Raw genomic sequence first — 25,647 nt, 5'->3', positions numbered from 1 at the left:
AGAAACAGGGTATTTTTATGTGAAGTCCCTCTAAGATTCCTTGTAGCAGGAATCCTGTTTTATTTTGGAAGAGTTTTATAATGTTTCTTTGAGAGTTTTGTTCATGCTTTGTGTTGCAGACGTTTTTCACCGAACAGGGTGGAATGTTAGTGTCTAAGGAATAGTTTCCAGATTGGGCTTTAGTACCTGAAGGTCAGGAGTTAACACAGACAATATAAATGTGATGTTCTCCATTCCTTCTACTGACAATCCTGCCTTATTTCTACATCTTTGGGGTCACTGTATCTTTATCTTCTAACAATGTAGAGAAGGTGAAGCTTGTTTTATTATCCTTAACACAGATAGATGTATCATCCCTAGAGATGTTGCTTCTCTGAGATTATTCTTTCCTGATATAAACCCCCTTTTCTAGAGAGCCTTGTCATGCCTCTTCTGTTACGCAAACCTCCTGCTAATTGTTCATCTTTTTAATACTAGTTTTAAAGCTGCCATTTGTTTTCATCTAAACATTGTCTAAACTGACTTTACAAGTGTTGCTTTGCTTCTTTGCCCCTTGCAGCGCATCGGTTACCTCGCGGCCTCTCAGTGCTTTCATGAAGGGACTGATGTCATCATGTTGACTACGAATCAGATCCGAAAGGTAAACTTTTTACTTCAGTCCTTAATTTTGTCTTGCATTGTCTCCCTGGTTGTATTTTCAGACCTGTATCAGTTGCTTTTCTAAGAATATAAAGGTGTTTGAGTAGAATTCTGTTCACTTGGGTTACAATCTGCTCTCATTCCATGAACTGGAGGATTAAGGAAACACTTCAAAGCTGTCCATAGACTTTCCTTGTGCTGTCTCACGCCAGCTCTTGTTCGTTCAACACAGTGACAAAATGAGAACCTTTGGTACTATTTCCAGGCTCTTAGGCAGCCCTTAAAATAATGTAGTGGATCAGAAAAATGTCCCCATTCCTGAAGTAAAATGAGCAGTCACCTGGCTCCACAGATTTTCTGTCTGTGAGGGTCTGTTTTCTTCTGGTAATAAGCTTTTGACACCTTTGGTGTAATTGTGTGTAGAAGTGGTGAAGAATGTATGTAAAGTTGTGTTCTGTATTCGTGTACCAAAGTGTGTTGTATTAATTCTCATAGAGCTTTGTGACTTGACTTTTTACAGAGTTATCAGGTTGCAGCATTTTTTTTTCCTTTGTATTTTAAGGGATTATCAGTTCTCAAAATCTGTTAAAGCTGGGATGAACTGCGGTTTTGTTGCTCCTGAAGCAGATTTCATTATTCTTAAAGTAGGATCTGATTTCCTACCACCTGCAAAAGGTTTTAAAATAAGGTGCAAATGGCAGAGAACCCTGAAAGCCTGACTCTGCTTAAATCTCCTAAAGCAGCCTCCATGTACATGTGAACCTGGGCAGATACTTGAACACAGTCAGATATGAACATTAATGTTGTTAAGAGTCTGAAGCTTAGAAATACCTGAAACACGATGTAGGACTATGCAGGATACAAATAAGCCCAAGGAGACTTGACCAGTGAAATGTATGTCCCACCCAGCTTGTGTTCTGTATCTTTATGGATGGTGCTGCCAACAGCTTGGAAGGGAAGTAATCTCATTTCTCTAATAGATGGAGCTATTCACTCACTGTTAAGCATTCAACAAGCTGGTGACAGTTGGGCTTTGACCCAGCAGGGTTAATATTTAATACCACGTTTTTAGGACTTTAAAGATGTTCATGATTATATCAAGAGTTTTAAAATCTTATTTTCCGTCCTGAAATACCACCAGGGGATGGTGTCTGTGATTGCTCTAATGCTGCAGTATCCAGATATTGCATAATTAGGATTAATTATGCCCATTATTAAGCCCAGGCTGGCTGCATTTTACAGGTGTTGGAGGCCTTTCCTGTTAAGAGTTGACATAAATCCTCCCGTGAAGTAGACCTCTGCTTCATGTGTATTGAGTGAACAACATTGGTCTGAGAAAATTGTTGCTCAACATCCTTTGTGATCTTAAATTTTTGAGCCTGTTTTTCCTTTTCTAGGATCTGAGTAGCCCTAACCAGTATGATACTGGAGTTGCACTGACTGGCTTGTCCTGTTTTGTTACTCCAGATCTTGCCAGGGACTTGGCAAATGACATCATGACACTGGTGAGTTGATAAGATTGAAATCATTTTTTCCTGTCATTAAAGAATGTGAAATAGTTCAAATCTGGTAAATAGCTGTTAAATTTAGAACTGTTCCATGTGAAAACTGATGTTTAGTTCTTGTGCGGTTTACCGGGAGCCTTTACAGACCTTAGTTAGCTCAAGAGGATTACCTCAACTATTGCTGTTACTTCTGGTGACAACTGACACTATTTTACTCTCCCCTCAAAGCTGAGTGTTCAGAAAGTAGTTGAGTCTCCCAGAAAGAAATTTTGAGAGAGTAGAGTGGACATAAGGACCTTGAGAAGAACTCTGGAAACACAGATTTGCTAAGAGCCTGACTGCAATTGTTTCATGAACAGATGTCTCATACAAAGCCTTACATCAGGAAGAAGGCAGTGTTAATCATGTACAAAGTGTTTCTGAAATACCCAGAGTCCCTCCGTCCCGCATTTCCTCGCCTTAAAGAGAAACTTGAAGATCCAGATCCTGGTGAGTGGATTTTAGGGAATTACTTCTGCTCCAAAGCATATAGGTATATCTGCTTTTGGAACTTGTGGAGAGAAGAATACATGGGAAATGCTGTAATCATCTTTTGGGTGCTGGTTGGCCTGTTTGAGCACATAAGAGTTTTGACAGATGTTGCCATATTAAAAATTCATTCTTTAAAATGCTGTTAAATTTATTACTTCAAACATGAAGCTATTGAAGCTGTATCAGTGGATTAACTTTTCATGGGACTAAGCTGCTTAATGGTTTGTTACTTACCTTGGCTATTGAAAATACTTCAGGGTTTGGGGTTTTGTTGTTCTCTGTTCTCTTTTAGAAAGCTGCAGCTTTTGGCTAGCCGGGGATGCATTGAAAATAACTTCATGTCACTTGGAGTTTATTTCTCACACTTTAAACTTTGAGTCCAGACTGTTCTTTGGGCCCTTTGTTACTATGTCAGTGCAATTCCACTCCAGCACAGGGAACTTGGCAATTGCTCTGTGTCATGTTCACACTTCCTGAAGGTGCTGGTCTTCCCTCCCTGCACCAAAACACTGCACACTCGGTTCAAGAATTTGGTGGGTGATGCAGTTCTGTGATCTCCATTTGATTTCCATTTGTGTTTAAAGGGAGAAATTTCCTTGCATGTACTGGAGTGATTTGGTGTGGGCATGTGAGGGATATCTTCCATGGACAATGTTTTTAAAGAAAACAAAGCACACACCCCCTCCACCTGCAAGCAGAGGAAGAAAATACCAGTTACACTTTGTGGAGAAAAGGACTGCTCTCTGCTAGAAAACCCAGACTATCTACATTAAGAGATTCCAAATTGAGAACAGTCAGTTTAGAGGCTGAGCAGTTAGAAGGGAATGAACTTGTTCAGTCAGATTGTTTGAAAATTTTTTTTGTGTGTGTTGTATTTATGTCTAAATAGCACATTTTAAAGAAACAGGAGTGTAAGAAACATTGTGGTGGCTGGGATTATAATGTTGGCTGTGCCCCACAAACAAGCTATCCACAGTAAAGGGGAGAGGAGGCTGACAGTGTCCTGTTCTTTCTCATACTGGACCCAAAGCAGATGTCCTGTTTGCTGATATATTAGAAAATAGCCCAAATGAAATAAAATACTTTCTCAGTTTGTTTTTGCATTCTTGTGTTTAGCTCACTACCTCAGGGGGGGTGGGGGGAGCTAATGAGGCTGATCCATTCCTCTTGGATCTTTAGCTGCTCTCATTGTGGGGGTTCTGCACTAGAAACTTCCAATTACAATGAAGGTGGTGATGAGATTTCTGCTTTTCCCACCTCTCTTTCCCAGGTGTGCAGTCTGCTGCAGTAAATGTTATTTGTGAGCTGGCTCGACGCAATCCCAAGAACTACCTTTCCCTTGCTCCCCTCTTCTTCAAGCTGATGACGTCCTCTACCAATAATTGGGTTCTCATTAAAATTATAAAACTGGCAAGTATTCTGGATGTGCATTTGCAGGATTTGGGCTCTCATTGAAACACCTCGGGTGCAAAAATAGATTTCTTGCTTGGAGGTATAGTTACCATGAAATCCAAATAAAAAGAAACCAGAAATATCTTCTAATGTTTGTGAACATAACCCAAGAGAAAAATATTTCAGTATAGCTTGGTTTAAATATAATGAGCTGCAATTGAAATAATGTTTTTATACTGTTTAAAAACAGCTATTAAATCACTCTCTTGTCTGCACTTTTTTTAATAGTTTGGTGCTCTTACTCCATTAGAACCTAGGCTGGGGAAGAAATTGATTGAGCCTCTGACCAACCTCATCCATAGGTATGTATGAGAGATGTCACTTCCTTCACTCAGGACTGGTGAAGTGCCTAGTAGGTAGGTCTGTGGGCACATTCCCTAGTGCTTGTTGAGTGTCAATATATTGGCTTCAAGCATCAAAAGATAATCACATCAGGACTATTTCTGAAAAATCTGAGTGAGATAAAACACCCTAAAGGAAAGGTTTTGGGTGTCTTGACTGTCAGCATGACTTTCTCCAAAGCACACATGAAAGTTGGAGCAATTTGCTTTCCTTTCACTTCATTTTAAGCCAGAGATGACTATGGAGGTTATATAAAAACACTGGCTTAAAAAAGGCTCAGCTGCATATTTGCCTCTTATGTTCACCTCCACACATTTGGTTCTTGACTTTTTTGGAAGTGCCTTACCCACCAAAGCAGCATGACAAGGAGTATATTGAAGTTCTTGCTTATGCCTTAGACAGACATGTTTTGGAAGAGGTTCCTTTAATATATGTCCTGAATACAGACAAGATAAATTTGAAACTATTTCCTTGTCCCTTGTTAAAGCGGGATCACAGCGTTGGTTTGGGTTTAATTCTGAACTGAAATCAGAAAGTAGATGTCTTAGAGGGAATACGTGTATTTTTGCAGTTATGAGAACAAAGTGTGACCTTTTGAGTTGTTAGTTAAAAGGTTGTTTCTCTTCACATCGCAGAGCAGGAAGATGGGTGGGAATGAATGGATTTAAATGGATATCTGTGTAGCTATGAGAGCAGCTCAAGCCAAAGAGTTTCTGTCTATCCTCCCAGTTTACCTTTAAGGCTGATTCAGAGCAGACCATCCAGCAGCCTGGAATCCAAATACATAAAGAGGGGTTTTTCAGCAGTGACAAGTAGATACAAATTCACCAGAAACAGCAGGAAGATGGACTGTATGTCTTCAGTCCTGCCTCTACTCTCTCTGACCAATTCCCACAGTAGTCATTCATTTTATTGTTTGTGAGGACTTAACCCTTTTTAATTTGGTCTCCATTCAGTCACTGGGGATCTCATATCACTTCAGCAGAAGGCAGGCCACCCCTGACCATCATGAAGTGCACAGGGAACAAAACTGATGGTCTTTGAACGTGCTGGAGTCAGGTATCCAGTGTGCTGGGTGACCTTCACGGTATCGCTGCTGACGTCTGCCTCCAGAGCTGTTTGCTCATTGCCTCTGCAGCCCTCGCTTCTGCAGACTGCTTCTTTGTTACTTGTGAGGTTCACTGTGTTTCCCTCTTGTGTAGATCAGGATTTGTAAGTAGCTCTGAAATCCTCAGAATTGCACTGTGTGTGTGTTCAGCTGGCAAAAGTTGTCTGGAATTTAACTTTTAGGGCAAATCATATGTTGAAAATGGGTTGCTCGCTTATAGGGAGGAGCACGTGTGTACCAGCACACCAGAGGAGTCTGCTGCTTAGGTGTGAACTGTTCCTTTTGGAGAGGGAGACTTGAAGTTCTCCATCTGCTGCCTTATTTTTGACCTTGGACGGAGAATTTAATTTGATCCTTGGACAAGATTGCTTCGGTGCTCTGTAACTGGTGCTGAGGTTTGGAGTAACCACTTCCTTCCCTGTTCCTTGTGTTACAGTGCTGGTACTTGCTGCTTTTCCAAGATTGTTTTTTAAACATTCAGTTTAAAATGAATGTTCGTTCCTTCCCCCAACAGTTAAGTGAGAATCATTTCATCTAGTTTGAAGGTACATGGAGCAGAATACTGCCAACCTCTTGTGTAACTAAAGGTGTTAACTAGCTCCAAGATACTGCTGACAACTCTTCAAAATGTGCCCATTTTATTCCTTATTTAAAATACTTGATTTCTGTTTCAGCACTTCAGCCATGTCTCTCTTATATGAATGTGTGAACACAGTAATAGCAGGTGAGAACTGAAATTTGTAACTTAGAAAAAAACATGATGAACTTTGTCATCAATTAACGCCATCTGTAAACCTTTTTTAACTTAATGTATTTTATAACTGAAATAAGTCACCTGGCAAATGTTGATATGTGTTACTGCATAACTGTCACTGAAATCCTTTGTTACCAGTCAAGGCTAAGTTACTACAGCTACATTGTATTTACTAAAGGCTGAAAGTATGAACAATGAGTGATTATTTATATGCAAGGTCCTAAATGTCGTTAGAACTATGAGGTAAACCAGCAGCAGAATTTGAAAGACTGATGCCTTATGGAAATTTTGACCAAGTTTTCTTATGTGATGAAGGAGCAGACTTTTATAATTCTCTTGAGTTCACAGCTTAAAATCCTGATGTAATTCCTTAAAGGAGGTGATTGGAATCATTGATTAACAGTTTCAGTTTCTGGAGAAGGGATGCAAACTCCATGATGGGGAGTGAGACAGAAACAAAGGCAGAAAGGGATAACACAGTATTGCTGCTCAGACTTGGCACTTTTCCTGTCTTAGTGTGGACGTGGAAGGTTATTGACATCCACAGTTGGGCCATAAGCCTGTCTCTTGGGTGTAGTTTGGATAATGATGCAGGAACTTGCTGTACTGGGTCAGCTCAAAGAGGAAAGGGTGATCTGTCACTCACTTCTCAATCGTTCATTCCTTGAGGGAAATGTGAGAGGACATTATAATGGGGGAAAAAAATACCATAGAGGTTCATTCTGTTGTCATCAGTGTGCGCTTCCCTGAGATACAGCAGGGTGATTCTGTGGATTAAAGGGGAATTCACGCCCCCAGGACACCTCAGGGGCTGTAATGTAAAGCTCAGATTCAGAAGATGAGATGAGAAGCTGCGTGCCTGCGTTAGAGCAGCACCTTGCACCTGCCGGCTCTCTTCATGACCCAAAACAAGAGCATCCATCCCTCCTTCTCTGAAATGGAGCCCTCATTATGGAGAGCAAAATGCCACTGTACTTCCTAGTCACCAAGGTCAGCCTGTGTGACTTGCTCAGCAGTGGTGTTGGCTTGGCTGTGCTGTTTAACAGCAGCATTATGAGGGTAACAGCACCTCTGCTGCAGGGCTGTCTGCTGCCAGAGCTTTACAGACATCTGATGGAATCAACAAGGGGACTTGATTTGTGCCTCCAGTCTCTTGCTGGCTTGATTAAATCTAATTACATTAAACTCCAGGATCCATTGCTGCATCTCATTACATTAGGGAGGTGCAAGTGTAAAAAAATTCAGCTATACAGTAGCTGATGACACATTTACAGTCTTGACTGCTACGTGATAGCAGTAAACCAAACCTTAATGAGAGCAAAGCGTAATGAAAAGCAGCTTTGACCTGGCTCTTGCAGCAGTTCATACCTTCACACTGTTATTCTCTGCACTGCTGTTATTACTTCTAAAGAATATGAAACTATAGTTTGTGTGGCAACTTTCTCCCCCCCAAAATCTAAGCAAACAGAGAAAGAACAAAATAAACTGGCATCTTTCCTTGTGAGCTGAGCTAGCTGTTGACCTTTAGTGTTGCATTCATTCACAACACAGGAATACTAACTAATACTAATGTGTGCTTGTGTTTCAGTTTTGATCTCTCTGTCCTCTGGGATGCCTAATCACAGTGCTAGCATCCAGGTACAGCACTGGGGTTTGGTGGGGGCTGTTTGTTCTGCACTACTGTGTAACACCAACTGCCATGAGGAAACTGGATCGTGTTCCTCTGCCAGAAGTTAAAGCAGTAGCTCCCTGAAGCACTCTTGCTCAGATGGAGTCCTACGGACTGAAGCATTTCCTATATAAAGTCTCTAATTTCTTTTGCTCTAAAATAAAGATTCTTCTCATTTAGAGTTTTCCTAACTCTTACTCAGCTGCTGCTGTCAATACAATTGTGCAGAGGTTCCTTTTGTTTTGGAATCTGTTAATGTACAAGACCCTCTTACCTAGAGGCGTGGGTCTTGGTCAGAATGCTTCCTGCTGTATTGAGTACACATTATTGTGTTTTAATTAAGACTTTTAAGGCTTGGAATAAGCATGGTGTGGTCTTTTTTTTTCAGCTTTGTGTTCAGAAGTTAAGGATATTGATAGAAGATTCTGACCAGAACTGTAAGTATGTTGCATGTCTTCATGGAAGCTTTTAGCAACCAGCCACTGGGGAGAAATTGCAGCGGTCTTAGAGGCAGGAGCTGTTCCTCCAAACTGCTTGTTCAGTGTTGTCCCGCCCAATATGTTGTGAAACATTGCTGGGATTGTGAATGTGGAGATAATTTTTGATAGCACTTCTTTATAATAAGTGCTTTAAAAACAAATGAGTTTAATTATTACTGCTCTTTGTGGTCTTGTAAATCTGAACCAGTTCTCTATCCCTGCTTGGGGTTTTCCCTTTGTGTAAACTTGCTGCTTGGAAAGTAGCAAGGGATATTTGGCAGTGTAAGCATACTAGTAAAATGCAAAAGTCAGTGCTTGCTTATTTTAGTGACTACAAAGAGCACTGTGAAACCCTTCTTTGTACAAACTTTTTTCCTGACGTCTGAATTTTTTCCACTGAGAATAGGGCTCCAACTTAAAACACCAATCTTCAGTGCTTTTAAAGCTGTGTTCGTTCTAGGATGCCTGTTCTCAAGCCCTATAGTTTCTATATATTAAATACATATTTTTAAATCACTGATAAAACTTGAGATGCAAGATGACTGTGATTAAGATTATAAATGTAATTATGTGCCTTTATATGGAATTACGACATTAAAGACCATATTCTGTGGTGCACTGTTTCTCAAAAATGCTTTTTCTCATCATGGCTTTTTATTCAAGTGTATTGAATTGCTTTCAGTAGAAGCACGTGGTATCAAGATCTCATGCTCAACACAAAACAGTGTTTCTATATTTGGAAAGAAGTTTTATTTTGTCTTTCACAGTGAAATACCTGGGACTGTTAGCTATGTCCAAAATCCTGAAAACACATCCTAAGTCAGTTCAGTCTCACAAGGATCTCATTCTCCAGTGTCTGGATGACAAAGATGAGTCTATCCGACTCAGAGCTTTAGATCTCCTGTATGGCATGGTATGTTGCTGCATGTATTTCCTTTCCTCTCTAGCCCCTGTGGCCTTTTAGGAGGCTGACACTTAAAAAAACCCATGCAACTTCCTCTTCCCGCCTCCCCCACTAGTCTTGTGATAACAACTCCCTGATTGTTCTGGCACATATGATAAGTAAAACATCTGACACAGCATGGTCTTGCATACTTGTACTGGTTCTTCTTTAATAACAACATTGAATAGAGATTAACAGGTTCTTTTTTGGATTGTGACCGAAGCTGGGACCTAGAGGGGTGGTTCTCATTCCTTGTTAACACATGACACAGGCCCATCAAAGAGTTGGCAGGTGCTTTAATGGAATTAGAAGGACTTGACAGTATGGGAAATGGCTGTTGTAGTTCAACCCTTCAATAACTCTTTAACAGGTATCAAAGAAGAACTTGATGGAGATAGTGAAGAAACTGATGATTCATGTGGATAAAGCAGAAGGGACAACGTACCGGGATGAGCTGCTGACCAAAATCATAGATATTTGTAGTCAGTCCAATTATCAATATATCACAAATTTTGAATGGTCAGTGGTTTTATGTGTCATTTTTTGAGATCATCAGCAACGGTAACACTTGATCTGCTGATAAAATCGCATCCCTTTCACTTTTTGTAGGTACATCAGCATCTTGGTGGAGCTGACCCGACTGGAAGGCACACGGCATGGGCACCTTATAGCAGCTCAGATGTTAGATGTAGCCATCAGAGTTAAAGCTATTCGTAAATTTGCAGTTTCTCAAATGGCCATGCTTCTGGACAATGCTCATCTCATAGCCAGCAACACCCAGAGAAATGGGATCTGTGAGGTGCTTTATGCTGCTGCTTGGATATGTGGGGAGTTCTCTGAGTAAGTGCGAACACAAAACCTGACACGCTTTGAGTGGCTTCTTTCAGACAAAGATTCTGGTCACTGAAACGTGTTTTTTGGGAAGGATAGTTCAGAATATGCACCCTAAAGCTAACGAAATGATTGTGCAGGTACACATGCTCATTTTGGTAAGTTGGACAGAACATGATCCTGTAGTCTCCCGTTGTCATCTGGCTTGGTGTCTCTTCTTGTAATTGCCACTCTGAACACTGGTTCCAGTTAAGATTCACATACTAGGTGTGGTATTTTTTAGGAAACACTGGTGCAGCTCAAATCTTGATCTAATTAAAGAAGTTCTGCAAGGAAAAGTGTAGATTAAGAAGCAAGAGAACATACTCTTTTCAGTTTAATCACATTTTCAAAACAAAAAAAAAAAAACAAAACTCTGTTTCAGTCTCCTGAAGACTGAAAGGTTGAAATTTCTCAGTTGCTGTCTTTCATCTGTCCATTCTGTCTTTATAGGCACCTCGAGGAAGCAAACCAAACTTTAGAAGCAATGTTGAGGCCTAAAGTGACAACTCTCCCAGGCCACATCCAGGCAGTTTACGTGCAGAACATGGTGAAGCTTTATGCATCCATCCTGCAGCAGAAAGAGCAAGCTGGGGAAAAGGAAGGAGCTCAGGAAATCACGCAGCTGATGATTGAGAAGTTGCCTCAGTTTGTACAAAGTGCCGATCTAGAAGTTCAGGAGAGGGTAAGAGATCAAAAATATTTTGGAATTGATCATACCAGGTCTCTTGTTTCTCTGCAGCAGACATGTAATGTTCTGTGGCCGTGCACGTTCTATAGAAGCAGTTATCAAGGCTGTGGCACATTAATTCTGTGCTTGTTTAACTGTGTGAAGAGACTCTCTAGAGCTGCAGTGGAAAGGATGCTGACATTTCATGTCAGAGCCCAGGTTCTGTTCCAGTTCAATACCACCTCTGCAGATTGCTTGCAAGCATTTCACTCAAAGCAATTTAAATTTACAATGATTCAAGCAGCTAAGGCCACAGGAAGGGCCCAACCAGATGAGGGGGTTACCATGGATTATTTTACATTTGTCCTAAACCTGCAGTTTATGCTGCTTCTCTTAATTCCCTTAATGGAATAGAACAGTATCTTCTGCTGACTTGCATTGCAGTTGATTTTCTTTGGGTTTTTTTTTTTTTTTAGATTTTTGTTCAGCTTGTTGATATTCATTCTCAAATTACTTTGCATTCGTTTTTAGGCTTCTTGCATCTTGCAGCTAATAAAATACATTCAGAAGCTACAAGTAAAAGAAGTACCAGTAGCTGAGGAAGTAATAGCACTGTTTGCTGGTGAGCTGAACCCTGTGGCTCCTAAAGCACAGAAGAAAGTACCAGTTCCGGAGGGGTAGGGTTCCTTCTCTCTCCCAAAGCCTTATTTAAACCTTTAAACTCTTAAATAATAAAGCTAAATATATAATGAGAAGCACTGAAATACTCAGGGGTACTGGGTCAAGCTGTTTGTTTATTGTAATTCTTAACCAGGTTGGACCTTGATGCCTGGATCAATGAACCTCCATCAGACAGTGAGTCTGAAGATGAAAAGCCCAAAACAATTTTTCATGATGAGGAACAAAGACATTCCAGGCATAGACAGCCAGAAATAGATGAAGAGGAACTGGCCAGAGTGAGTGAATGTTAAAGTGCTTTTTCCTACATAATTCAGTAGTGATGTTGTAAGCAGTTGGAGCTGTTGTGGATTCTCTGTGCACCCAGAGCCATTCTGCTTTCTACAGCTCAGGGAATCTGATGATCTGATGTGAACAAAATACATGTATTTGAATACAGGTATTGCTTTAGGCACTGTGGAACACATCAGATACAGAGTTCTCTTGTCAGTCCAGCTTGCCTAGCTTGTCCAGATGGAAACAAGATATTAAAAAAGCTTGGCTTTTGTGAGAAGTTCTGAGCTCTTGTAAAAATGTGACCTGTGAACTGTGGTTTCTAGTGCAGTTCATTTGAAGCACAAGGGCTTGAGGATGGACACTTGTGCTGGGCTCTGCACCTATTTGGTTTCTTAAGTACCTCCATTGGTGTACTTCTGCGTGCTCTCTAGCAGCAGCAGAAGCAGCAGCAGCGTCTTTGCTTGTGGACTTCAGCAGCTTCTATGTATTCCTGTAATGTGTGCAGTGGTGGTACCACCTTTCCTGCTTCTGACCTTTTTCTTTTCATAGAGAAAACTTTGATAAAGAGCTTCGCTTTTTCCTCTTTTTGCAAAAATGTAATGGAACATCTGAATTGCCATCAAAATCTGGTCTTTGGGAGTTACTGTCTCTATCTTGCAACTGCTCTCTCTAGTCTACAATTAAAAAGCAAAGAAAGGGTGTTCTAAGGAATGTTAGTTATAGTAGTAAAAGTACCTGTAGTTGTATCCTAGCATGTCTTGTAACTCAAAACTGGTTTATCATGCACAAGCCACTATGTTGGAGTCTTTTTGCAGGTATTGTTCCAAAAATTCAGGGAGATTGCATTTTGCACTTTGCCTTCTGTCTCTCCTTGCTTACGAACAGACATTCTAACTACAAATCCTCTTCTGTTTTAGCGTCGAGAAGCGCGGAAACAAGAACAAGCAAACAACCCATTTTACATTAAAAGCTCTCCTTCCCCACAGAAGGTGCGTGAGTCTGAATTCAAGTATCTTGCTGGCCTGATAGAATTGTGTGAAGGCTCATTGAACGTTGGAGCTACAGCTTCCCTCTGGGACATTCTGATTATTCCCACTACAGTTCTGATCCCTTTTAATAGTGTGCTGACTGCAGGGGCTACCTACTATTTTTATAAATTAGTTTGTGCTAAGAAACTCACAAATGACCTAATGTCACAAGAGCAGCCAGCTTTCTGGGAACCTCTTGGAGACCTCCAGCTTAGGAATAAGGAAGTAGTAATTGTCCCAGTTCCCATTACACAGTAGTTTGGAACAGTCTGAATTAACTTGTTGTGGAAAGCACAGAGTTTAGATTTCAGCAAGGGCTCTCTAAAAGCTGTAGAGAACCACTTCTCTGTGCCCTTGTGTCACAGATTCCTGTGCAGGTAATTTGTCCCAACACTGGGTTCAGATTGCTGGGCACTTCATTAAGAGCAGTGGAGAGAGTGAACTATGAACATGCTCCTCTTGAATATGCAGTGTGTTTTATAGATCAAAAGGTTGTTTTGGTCGCTTCTTAACCTCTTTTTTTAGGAAAAGAACCTGCTTTATTCCCTGCATATGCTATGGATAGTCCCATTTTCCTCAACTCAAATTTCAAAATTTACCTTTTGAAAGTTATTAGAAATAAAACACAAACCAGAAACTCTCCAGGGAGTTACAACTTCAGGGCAGTAACAGGTTAAAAAAATGTAGATAAAAGCGGGCTCTTTTGTGGTAGTTATCAGCTGGCTTTAAAATACACTCTGCTACCACACAGAATTTAGTACTGAGCCATTTCATTCCTATCCTTTAGAATGTTCACTTAAAGGATTAAACTGCTTGCTGGTTTGAAATGCATCTGTTCATGTAGGTTCGTATCTGCCAGTGCTCAGAATGTAACAGGTTTTCCTTTTCCCAGCGATACCAAGACACTCCAGGTGTGGAACATATTCCCGTGGTCCAGATTGACCTTTCTGTCCCCTTAAAAGTTCCAGGTAAATGCAGCTAATCTTTAAAATGAATTACTGAAATTCTGTTAAGCAGAAGTGATAATTCCTGCTTAGGAATTCTTCCTTAGGTGTTTCAAGGCAAGGAGCAAGCCTACTTTCATTAAACTCTTAAATGCATCCTCCAAACTCACATGTGTTGAAAATAGTACTTTGCAGTCCAAGTGCAGTTCCTCTCAAGATAGTATTAGCAGTAATTCTGTGATTAAATATATTATGCAGCCAAGTCTGTAATATCTGAACTAACCACTTCTGTGTAGATAACAGTCACCTTTGGAATGTCTTAAAGGGCTAATGAAGGTGATCAGGAGACATAACCACTGTTCTGTGTAGATAACAATCACCTTTGGAATGTCTTAAAGGGCTAATGAAGGTGATCAGGAGACATTAAGTGGAGTCTAATGGTAGAGATACTATTTTAATATCTTGTTTCAAGTGTCAAAAGATAGTTGTGTATCCAGTAAGGAGTGATACAGCACTGAAAAGCTGTTGATGAAGTGCAGTACATCGCAAGCAATGAGTTCCGAGTGCACCTGTTTAAGGTTTACATAATAAAGGGTGGAAGCTTGTCAGTACAGAAATAGTAGCAATTCTACTTAAAATATCATTGTTTAGGTGCAATTTGTAATCCAGTTAATGTGGGCGAGAGACAGGGAGCAGGCTAGAGCTCTGTCCTATTTCTGGAGAGATGGAGTGTGGTAATACAGCTGGTGCTAGAGGGGCTGTGAGATGAGAGGGAAGCATGATCCTTCTAATTCTGAGAACTATAAGTGAGGTTCACTCCTGACATATTGTTTCAGTGATCAGTGTCCATGTGGACTGTAGCCTGAAAGCAGTTTGGCTTCCTCTTGAATGCCTATGTCTGACCAGTATGTGAAACTGGAAGAAGAGCGAAGGCATAAACAGAAACTGGAGAAAGACAAGAAAAAGAAAAAACAGAAAAAGGAGAAGAGGGGTAAACACCATCGCCATAACTCCCTGCACACAGAGAGTGAGGAGGACATTGCTCCAGCTCACCACGTCGATATCATCACAGAGGAGATGCCAGAGGTCAGCTGCTTTGGTTGGTGGGCAGAGCTGTGGGGTTTATCTGTGTGCTCTTCTGGAGAGAACTTTCCCCCAGAACTGCCAGCCAGTCTGCATTGTTGCAGTTCAAGAGCTCTGATTTCTTGTAAGCTGTTTAGGAAGTGACTGATTGAGATGGTCCTTGGCTGTCCTTTGCAGCAGCAGAAGTGATTGTCTCTTTGTGCACAAAAAGACAAAAATTGGCACTGAAGCTATTTAAAAACCAACCAAAAAACCCCAAACCCAACAAAACAACGTGCATCTCTGCTATAAAAGTAACACAGTCCAAATAGTGACTTCGTTTGTTATGCTCTGCTGCTTCACTTTGACGTTAACTTGCTGTCTAGTCAGCAGGTTTGCAGCTGATTGTAATTAATTGTGCATGCTAATGATGTCATCTGTATTTGTTCCTAAAATTTCCTTTAATCAAAACCCAACAGCAGCAATTCAAATCTTGCAGTTTATGAAGAATAGTTTTCTGTTCTATATTAATCTTGTAGCCAGATGCTGCATTACAGTGCATTGTTCCTATAACTTACTGTGCCTGACTGCAAGCTGGCCTGTTCCAGGGTTAATCTTAAACTGGTTTGGGTCATGCCCCATCCCTGGCAGTGTTCAAGGCCAGGTTGGACACAGGGGCTTGGAGCAACCTGCTCTAGTGGAAGGTGTCCCTGCCCGTGGCAGGGGGTGGGAACTGGATGAGCTTTAAAGCCCTTTCCAACCCCAACCATTCTGTGATTCTGTGATGTAAAGCTTTAGTACTGAAGTTGCCTGTGGTTTGCTGCTTCAGTGGATAGTCTCTTTCTGTCTCCTGCAGAATGCTTTGCCCAGTGATGAAGATGACAAAGATCCCAATGATCCATATAAGGCACTTGATATAGATCTGGATAAGTAAGTGACAGTCTTGTATGTGAATTTACTTAATTGCTAACCAAAATGCATGAGGGCAGGTCTGGGGCTCAACAGGCAAAGGCACTAGGTATCTACAGTCCACTAGGTGAGAAGACTAATGTTGGTGTGTCTTGGATGTAACCTCAGATGATCATCCAGGTGTGGGTTCCCACTGCAGCATAGCTGCTAAAAGCTAATTTGCTGCAGTAGCAGGGGGCTTGGAAAGAGCAGGAGAATAATTTTGTGTACCTGAATGGAGTTGGAAAGCTCAGGCAGTGTGGCTGGGATCAAATGTGAGTTAGTCTGAGCTTTGGGGGTCGTGTTATCTCTGATCTAGCCCGCGCTGGCACTGAGTGTGACCTGCTTTCAGCTGTGTTCATCTCTGATGCACTGTGCACATGGCAAGCCTGTGTGCTCTGTGTTGTGATCATTTGACCAGTACCAGCCAGTTCATAGCATCCCCATTGCCCTGTGGACAATGGGTGGTTCCACTGTTGAAAAATGTTGTTCTAATATGATTGATTGAATAAACTGCCCATCCTAACTTTGACAAGTCTGGTCCCCATTCAGCTGCTGCAGTTGTTCACATATGAGCACCCCAGGCTGCAGTGCAGCAGACACTGGGTCCCTGCATGCCATGTGATGATTAGCAGTGGGCTGTTAAGTATTGCACATAGAGGGGTTTTAGTTGCTGTTGTACAAAATCACCACGCTAAAAATAATTGCTGATTTATGGCCCATGGATGCCTCCTGTGAAGTTCTGAGGCCTGTGCAGGCATGTGTGTGCATGTGTAGTACCTCTCTCTCTGCAAACTTTAAAGTCTGTACCATTCTCTGCAGTTCTCAAATCGAATTGTACACCTCAACAGTGTAGAAAACACTGAGCAGAGCAGTTCCTGAACACTAGGCTCCAGGAGGCATCTTTGGACTTTTGTATTGTTTCCATCCATTCTCCTTCCATTTTGTAGGAGTCACTGTGCTCTCCTGCCGTGTTTTCTCATGTCTCTGTCCTCTCTCTTTCTTTCTGTGCTTGCACTGCTATGTCTGTGTCACGCTCACATGCAGTCTGGTTTCAGGGAAGCCTTCCAGGTAAGAACACATCACTATAAGTGGTTGACCCTCTTTGTCAGGTTGGCTGATTTCAGTGGACAGCAAAAGTACTTGAAGGGAGGTGAAGCTATTAAAATCACCCTCAAATTTGTGTGAGATCGTTGACTTTCAGCACCAATCCCTGTTCCTGTACAGGTGTATGGGAGGTAGCTTAAAGATGAGATCTGTTTACTGTTCAGACAGGGCCCATCTTGTCCTTATAATGTCTGTTTCAAAGTGTAAAATGCATTTGCTCTGGTGGTTCTTGAAATATAAGCAAAAGATTAAGGCAGATGAGGCCATTAGAAATATTCTTGAACTGCTTTTGCAGCTCAAACATGAAAATTAATGTGAAGCAAAAGCTGTAGAAATAGAAGAAGAGGCAATGACTGAACTTCTCATTGATCTCTGGACAGTGTTTGACAAGAATGGAGAAATTCCTGTGGTGGTTTTTTTCCCCCCAAGCAACTGGTTTGGGACACAGTGTAAATCTGAACTACTGCTCATTGAAATGGGTATCTGAAATTAAACACAACTTTTAAAATGTAACTGTAGAGATTCATAGCATTAGCTTCCAAAATCAAACAATTTCTTACTTAAAACAATAGCAACAAACAACATGTCTTGTTTGAGCCATACTGTCATTCCACTGCTTGAATTTCCTCACTGTTGCAAATGCTTCCTCCTGTTTCACATCTTCACTCTTTCTTTGAGAGTGGTCCCACAGAAATGCAGCATAACACTGTATGTATATAGGTGTTATTCAGCCTGCAAGTCTGTAGTTAGAACTTTTAGGAGTGATCAGGTGTCAGCAAGAGCTTGTTTCTGTCACCTTCAAATTGTTTCTGTGAACTTCTAAGCCGTAAGGACAGTGTCTGTAGTTACATAAGTAAACTTCAGGTACAGAATTATGTGCCCATTTAAGATTTGGGGCCTAACTCTTTAAAAACAAAGCATGCCTTGTCTTGGACACCCAGCAGATAATCTGAGCTAAGGAAGACTGTTTGCAGAAGGATAATGGTCTCTTTATTTTTAAGACCCTTAGCAGACAGTGAGAAGCTGCCAGTGCAGAGACACAGGAACGTTGAGACCCTAAAGTCACCAGACTCAGAAGCTCTCCTAGTAGAGAAGAAAAGCAAGAAACCCAAAAAGAAGGAAAAGAAACACAAAGAAAAGGAGAGAGAGAAAGGAAAGAAGAAAGAGAAAGAGAAAAAGGTAGTAGAGGAGGAAGAGGAAAAAAAGGTAATTTGCCAAGACTTGCATTGTCTTAAAAGTGCTGTTATGGGCCATATTTACTGCTGTGTTCTCTTTGTTGCTTAGGAACAGTCACATTTGACAATTCAAACAGCTGAATGTTTTCAACCTTTCCTTAATTATTTTACAACTGTAAAAGCAGGTATTTAAAGATTTCTGTTAATAAAAGTAACATTTATTTAGCCTTACAAGTTAGCAGAATTCAGCTTACTGCAGCCTACACAGCAGATACACCAGAGCTAATTTGGAAGCTGAGTTTCCTGATATTTGGTCTGCTCTTAAAATGGGTAACTTTTTAGCAAAATACCAGGAACTCCCTTTTGTTCTACATCCTATCCCCCATATACTCCAGAATCTTTCAGTTATAAAAACTTGATGGTTGTCAGTTACTTCGAAGACTTGAAGTGTCCTTCTTGTTAACTGCTCTGCTGAGATGCACTTCTAGGATGCAGCCAACGTGCTTTGATTGCCTGTAGATATTGTGACCTGTAGGTGATATGCAGTTACTCTCAGCTATGTCCAGGTTTGGAAGTGTCCTCAAAAGCTGAAGTTGAGCTTCTTGAAATACTTGCTTCTGAATGTATTGCAGATCTGTATGTGAGCGTTCTGGAGTGATTTTATTTTTGTTGTTTTGTTTGGGGTTTTTTTTAGGAACAGTACTAAACCATAATGGGTTTGTTTTCTCTTGAAATTCAGGGGGAAGACTTGGATTTCTGGCTTTCCACCACTCCACTGCCTGCTTCCAGTACCCAGCCACAGGTAGACATGTTGCCACATCACAGGAAGCCTTCCCTTACCATTGCATCTTAGCTGGGATATGAGTGCTTTGTCATGCCATGGGAGAGAAGGGGAAGCTGGGTTTCATCTCCTCAACTTACTGCTGCAAAGCAATGACATTTTATCTCCCCCATTTACAAACACTGCAATGGGAGGTTTCGGGCTCGTTCTGCTGTGCAGATCAGTGGATAAAAATGCAGATGCAGCTACAGGCTTGGTGGATTTTAATATTGGTGAGGTTTAATGTTAGATTACTGTATGGTTTGCCTTGTGTGAGCTAGACACAATATTAATAGACAGGAGAGACACAGTCTGAAAGCAAAAGCTTCATGAATTTTGATGGGACATTTTAGAGGAAGAGACAGGGAATATAAAGGGATGAATTCCTTGGAGGAAGTCTCTTTAATCTCATCCTCAGGTGATCATATTAGCTGGGTCTCAGAGGCATGAAATGAAGGCTTGATGTCATGTTAGTCTAATGTAATTTTTGACATAACAATTTGGGGGAGGGTCACTGTTCTTTTGGTGTAGGATTCAGTTGTTCCATTAATGTCATAATCCTTCTGCTAATCTACTCAGAGGGAGCCTGAAGTGGGTGCTGCCCTTGTGGCCGAACCTCAAGAGATAAAAAAGGAAGAAAGGGAAGAGCCAGATGAAGAGGAGGAGGATGAAGGAAAGGTAAGTGGTTTAAGTTGCTGACACCCTTAGCCATGTTCTCGTAGCGTTCATTAAGAGAAGCACACAGGAATTACCAACAGCATCCTGTTCATTATAATGATGACCTGCAGATGGGCAGCAGTGGAATGCCACATCCTCGAGGAGCTTTAAATGCTTCATAGGAAGAAGTGTGGCTGTTCCTTGAGATGAGGGTCAGGTCACAGTTTTAAAGCTGAGCTTCCAAACAGTTGAAGAGATTTGGCTGCCTGCTGATCGCAGGCTGCTTTGGGTTAAGGTATGAGAGCAAGTTAACTGGGACCCAACGAAGAATGACGGCTGGGGTTTAAGGAATGGAAACTCTTTTGGGTTTCTGCAGTAGTAGAAGCCTGCAAAGAGCGAGAGTCCAGAGTTGAAAGGTTGGTAAGAGGGGTCATGATGTACTCGCTAGAAATACGGGTTTCTTCAAGGGTTTCTTGTAGTTTCTTGTTCTCCTTGATAGAAATCCTCCAAACATAAGAAGAAAAAGCACAAGAAAGAGAAAGAAGAGAAATCAAAGGATAAAAAGAAATCCAAAAAGAAGAGTCATCACAGCGAGGAGGAGACAACCGAGTCAGTGCAGAATGGAACACTAGATGATGAACCACTACCAGTGAGTTCCTGTGCACTGGCAGCCCTTGCCTTGGGAAAAAGGCAGGAGCGAAACTGCTTTGGGAGGAAGAAGAATGACAGTTCCTTTCAGAACAAATAGTTACACTGCAACTGTTGTTTCTTTCTTGTTTTTCAGCCTATGTCCAGTTACCGCCTTCTTGCTGAAAATCCATACATTAAAATGGTGAGTGTTTTGGTGTTCATTTCCAGATGTCTTCTCTTTCTGTGCTCTCTAAGAAAAAGAGAGGATACCCTGGGGATAGGATAGGGCTTTGTGCAGACAACGTTTAACTGAAGAACTGTTAAAATCCCAGGGGGTAGAAATAAAACAAAGCTCTATTTCCCTTCCTCTGGATGTCCCACTTCATAAGGTTTTAAGTTGTTCATTTCTCACTACTTAGCAGCACTGTGGAGCTGATCACCAGTGTGCTTTCCATTACCCTGTAACTGTACCAAATGACCTTTATGAAGCTTGTTTTCTTTGGTGCTCTGCTCTGTGGTTTGAAGTTGCTGAATCTTCCTGTGACTTTCTTCATTTGCAGACTTACGATATTCAAGGAAACCTCCAGAATGATAGTCAAGTTACTGTCTCTGTTATCTTTGAGAACAAAAGCACTAGCTTCCTTAAGAGCATGGAACTAAATGTCCTGGACTCTCTCAACACTAAAATGCTCCGACCAGAAGGATCATCCGTACATGATGGGATACCCGTGCCCTTCCAGCTACCCCCTGGTACGCAGCTTTGCACAGCGTTCTTGGAGTATGTCTAGTCCTGCACTGCCCTCCTGTGGAAAGAATTATTCCTGCCACTTGTTGTTTTCCAGAAAGACATGTCCCTCTCTCTGCCTGGGTGTTCCCAGGCTTTCCCACAGTTCACTGGACAGGATACACCTCCTTACAGTATGGCTGTAAATGCAGGTGGTTCTGTACAACGAGAGCAAAGCCTAATGTAGGGCTGGGACTCAGAATGTCTTGGGTTATTTTTCAGGTGTCTGTGGGCTGGCGCACCTTTTGAACATGCCAGCATCACCAGGAATCTGAAATTCAGAAGGAGCATGCTACGAGATTTAAAAGGAAACAAAGTTTATAGGTTCATGAGCCATTAGAACCTGCTCTGGATTTAGTCTCAAGCTATTGTGGCCTCTGCCATTAAAACAGCAGAACATGCAGTGAAAGTTTGTGATATTTTTGTGCTTATTTGGATGGGGAGCTGAGCCCTTAGGAAATACTAGACATAGATGAAGGATAATGGCTTCATATGTAGTACAGTCAAATCCCTGAACTGCTTTGAACTTCACTTCCTTTGCCAAAGAGTTAATGTGAATTCTGACCCAGCTCACAGAGGTCATGTGGGATTTAGCAGCTTCAGGGTGTATTTTGATCCCCCATGAAAAGGAGTGGGGTATTCTTTTTATTCTGTATAAGGCAGTTCTTGATACAGACCATGTATACTAATAGAAAAACACAGAACCATTAGAACTCAATTTAGTTCTGACAAATACTTGGAAAGCTGTATATTTTTGCAGTTACACAGTTGAAATCTATTGCCCCTGTGACATACTTTACCCAGACGTTCACTCAACCTCTACCAAATGCCAGCTATCACTGCTGCTTTCCAACACCCAAGAGCTAAGTGCTGAAACAGTTAAGTCACAACAGGATTTGTGCATCTAATTCTTCCAGCTACATGGAAAACTTTAAACTTTGGTTCAAAAATAGTCAGTACATAAAGCTTAGCTGCTACTGATAGGTTTATTTTAACCATTACTTAGAGATGGAAACTATTTTCTGACCTGACTTCTTCTCCTCTCTTCATGCTAGGAATCTCTAATGAAGCCCAGTTTGTGTTTACACTTCAGAGTATTGTTATGGCTCAGAAGTTAAAAGGAACACTGTCCTTTATAGTCAAAGTAAGTGCAGCTTTAAACTCTGTGCTTCTGCTTCCTTTGGAACTGCATAAGGGAGCTTGACTTGGGTGGAAAGCACTGCTTTAGAGCTTTTTTTTAGGCATCATTTCATCTCTGCTGCACCAGCCCATTCTGTGATGTGAGAAGTATTTTTACATGACATCTCGTGCAAAGAGTGTCCTGAATACTGCGTAAGCATGTCCTAAATTGTCATTCCTGGCAGTGTGTGAGCAATGCAGCCTGAAACATGCCACATTGTCAGCTAGAAACTCACTGCAGTGGTGCATCTACTGGGGAGAGGAGGTCAACCAACTAGTGAGAGAGAACCCAGTCTCTCTCTCTTCTGATCTCAGTTGTCCGAAGATCAGTTGGACACTGCTACCTGGTACAAGGCTGGAAAAATAGTAAGAACTAGATACAGTTACTAAGGATGGAAACCCAGCCCAAGAGTGAGGTTAGTTTAATGAGGCAGTGTTTAATGAGTACTGACCTGTACAAGACTATGTGGGTTTCAGTAAAATTTATTAATGAAGGAGCTGCTTGAAGGGAGTGAATGGAGACAGTTGTGGCTACTTCTGGGCCAGCCATGTTCTCTATTTTAAGGGTTTCTTAATAGTGGTATCTGAGAACCTGGAGAGATTCATTTATTATTTTGCTTGGGAAACAGTGAGCTGTAAAGCCACACCTCCAAGTGTTAGTTTAAACTCAGTCTGCTCAATATATTTCAGCAGAGTGCAATCAAAAATGCAGCCCACTCCCCCCAGTTGTGTCCCTTACCTGCTGTAGGTGTAGGTATCAACCCAGCTGCCCAAATCTCTTCTCCGAGTGGCCCGATCTTGTAGCGTGATGCTTGTTCTCAGACTGATCCTTCAGGCCCAGCCAGGGTATATCAAAGGGAATTGAGCCCTAAAGTCTTCCTTGATGCCTGTTTGGTAGGTGGGGGTGGTGCCTCCTTGAGCTGCCTCAGGGCTCCCATTCATCTCCTTTCCTTTGACCTGTTGCAGAATGATGAAGGTTCAACCCATGAAAAACTAGATTTCAAATTGCACTTCAGTTGCGCTTCATACTTGATCACGACGCCTTGCTATAGGTAAGTGCCACTTAGGGAGCACAACACTGGTGCTTTTGCCACCCATGTGAAGCTGAGCTTTGGCTGCAGGCCATCTGCAAGATACACAGCATGCTTTTGACTTTGGCTGCTTGTGATTGCTTTGGTCACAGTTTGGTTATCTTGTGTAATGTTTGACTGTCAAAATATGTCCAGCAATTTAACTTCATGAACTTACTCATTCTGAAGAGGGAGCTATGTGCCCTGTGGGCTGGCAGAGGTCCTGTGGAAGTAGCTCTAGTTGAGGTCACTCCAGTCTGGAGTATGGTTCCCACATTTGCTGTAAACCCATTTTCCTAGAGCTTGGTAGTACTTAGACTTCTGCATCCTGAGATGTCTTAAGGTCTGCATGGGGTTAATGTGGCAGATTTCACTTGAATTTCTAGTTGAAGTGTTTACTTTTCTTCCTGTTTTGCAGTGATGCTTTTGCCAAGCTCCTGGAGTCTGGAGATCTGCACATGAACTCTATTAAAGTAGATGGAATTAGCATTTCTTTCCAACATCTACTGGCAAAGATCTGTTTTCATCACCATTTTTCAGGTGAGTCTTTTTTGATGCAAACCTTCTGCAAAATTCCATGTTCTAAGATTTCTGCTTTGCTTGGCCAGTGCAAGACTCTGTGGCCTCAACAGTGACAGGAGGAGGTGATGGCTAGATTAAATAAATTTGGGAGAGGAGTTTTTTCCAGTTCTATAATACATCAAAGCATGCAATGTTCTTCAGAAGGAACACTCCTTCTGTCCCTGTGGCTTTCCTCCAGCCCAGCAAGGCACATGCCAGGTACCACAGGAGCAGCTTGCTTATAGTCAGGGCTGTAACTGTTCTCTGGAGGGTGTGTTTGATCTCCAGTGCTTCAGCCTGCCTCTTCCCCAGTGCTTTGTTTCAGTAAAGGAGAGCTTAAGCTATTCCGTTCTGGACTTAATAATTAAAACACAAGTACTGGATGAAGCAAAACAAATGGCTGTTTCATCATGCTCTGGTGAACTCTTTAGATGTTGCCTTGCTGCAAATATTTTTGGGGAAGAGATCTACATTCTGATCAGCATTTTTGCCACAGAACAGTTGCAGCTTAATTAAAAGACAAACGTCTAACCTCATGATTGTGAGATACCCCAGATAGGAGCCAGGAGGAGCCAGGCACATACATCATCTTAACCCTGACTTCCTCCTCCCCTCCCTCAGTAGAAGCTGCTGTTCCTCGAGGCCAGGCAAAGCAGAGCTTCTTCTTCGTGGGAAGTAAACCCTGTATTAAAAGTTGTCCCACTAAATGAAAATTCCTTTTTCTCTTTATAGTTGTGGAACGCGTTGATTCGTGTGCATCCATGTACAGTCGTTCTATCCAAGGCCATCACGTCTGCCTACTGGTAAAAAAGGTGAGAGCATTGTAACACTGAGACAAGACCTGAGAGAAGCTGCAGCCTTCCTTGGCTTAGAGAGAGGGAAATCCTCGTGTCTGAATCCCCTGGGAACACCATGGGCAGATGAATTCATCTGGCCCATGGATCAGTTTGCGCTGAGCTGCTACCGTGCTCGTAGCTCCCAGTGGTCTTTCTGTTGCCCAGCATATACCTGGTGGGTAGTAGCAGCGCTGGTGGCTTCCCCGAGCTGTCCCCAAGCTGTCCTCTCAGCTGAGCCTGCTCTGATCCTGTGCAGGCTTCACTGACTGATCCCAGTCCCTGAGCTTGGCTGCAAATAAAATTATCCCTTCTTAAAAGAGGAACTAATAGATTTCTTTTTTCTTTCCAAGGGAGAGAACTCTGTATCCATAGATGGGAAGTGTAATGATTCCACCCTGCTTAGCAACTTGTTGGATGAGATGAAAGAGACATTGTCCAAGTGCTGAATATTCCTTACAAAATACTCCAACTGCAAGAAACACACCCAACGTGTAAAGACGAGCAGACCCAAGTGTTAAGTTTCTCCCTCGTACGCATGTACTATCCTGGGGCACGTGCTTTTCAGTTAACTCCACCATTGTTTGCAGTTTAGACATTTTAAGGCTGTATGTTACCTTTTTATTTCAAAACTTTTTACAAACTGTGGTGTTAACCCTTTCTAGCCCAAAGAGACCCTGGTGACATGACTGGAGGAGGGAGGGAGGGAGGGAAGGGCGCTATTTATTCAGCAGCTCACGATGATCCATCCCATAAACTTTGCCATCTGCGTGGGACAGTGGGCTAAGCAGAATTCCATCAACAATAGCACAGTGTTGCTTGTGCTTATTGCCAGGGGAGGTTGACTTGATACTTCGCCATGGAATGTGTCTTCAGGGCTGCTGTAGTTGATGTATATTTCTAGCAGAGGCTGGTGCTGGACCTGAAGGCCTC

At 41.8% G+C, this 25,647-nt stretch overlaps 1 protein-coding gene across 1 annotated transcript in view; it reads left to right on the top strand.

Annotated features, from left to right (window-relative positions):
• The window catches only part of AP3D1 (adaptor-related protein complex 3, delta 1 subunit), a gene marked incomplete at its 5' end in the record, with an annotated part of 34,899 nt that extends 9,445 nt beyond the window's left edge, over nt 1-25,454 (top strand). Inside the window, 29 exons of the mRNA XM_010012493.1 lie at nt 560-640; nt 2,037-2,144; nt 2,504-2,633; nt 3,946-4,085; nt 4,356-4,429; nt 6,252-6,301; nt 7,920-7,969; nt 8,389-8,437; nt 9,247-9,392; nt 9,793-9,941; nt 10,032-10,262; nt 10,746-10,977; nt 11,494-11,639; nt 11,777-11,918; nt 12,834-12,905; nt 13,837-13,912; nt 14,775-14,974; nt 15,807-15,880; nt 18,007-18,211; nt 18,920-18,982; nt 19,580-19,678; nt 20,157-20,306; nt 20,442-20,489; nt 20,848-21,037; nt 22,127-22,215; nt 23,217-23,302; nt 23,739-23,860; nt 24,614-24,693; nt 25,068-25,454. Coding sequence (XP_010010795.1) covers nt 560-640; nt 2,037-2,144; nt 2,504-2,633; nt 3,946-4,085; nt 4,356-4,429; nt 6,252-6,301; nt 7,920-7,969; nt 8,389-8,437; nt 9,247-9,392; nt 9,793-9,941; nt 10,032-10,262; nt 10,746-10,977; nt 11,494-11,639; nt 11,777-11,918; nt 12,834-12,905; nt 13,837-13,912; nt 14,775-14,974; nt 15,807-15,880; nt 18,007-18,211; nt 18,920-18,982; nt 19,580-19,678; nt 20,157-20,306; nt 20,442-20,489; nt 20,848-21,037; nt 22,127-22,215; nt 23,217-23,302; nt 23,739-23,860; nt 24,614-24,693; nt 25,068-25,163 — 3,378 coding nt within the window. The remainder of the gene's footprint in view (nt 1-559; nt 641-2,036; nt 2,145-2,503; nt 2,634-3,945; nt 4,086-4,355; nt 4,430-6,251; nt 6,302-7,919; nt 7,970-8,388; nt 8,438-9,246; nt 9,393-9,792; nt 9,942-10,031; nt 10,263-10,745; nt 10,978-11,493; nt 11,640-11,776; nt 11,919-12,833; nt 12,906-13,836; nt 13,913-14,774; nt 14,975-15,806; nt 15,881-18,006; nt 18,212-18,919; nt 18,983-19,579; nt 19,679-20,156; nt 20,307-20,441; nt 20,490-20,847; nt 21,038-22,126; nt 22,216-23,216; nt 23,303-23,738; nt 23,861-24,613; nt 24,694-25,067) is intronic.
• Nucleotides 25,455-25,647: the final 193 nt, after the last annotated feature.

Source organism: Nestor notabilis, unplaced genomic scaffold, assembly GCF_000696875.1.
Source record: "Nestor notabilis isolate BGI_N333 unplaced genomic scaffold, ASM69687v1 scaffold6384, whole genome shotgun sequence".
NCBI lineage: Eukaryota > Metazoa > Chordata > Aves > Psittaciformes > Psittacidae > Nestor > Nestor notabilis.
This window is presented reverse-complemented; position numbering and strand designations above follow the sequence as displayed.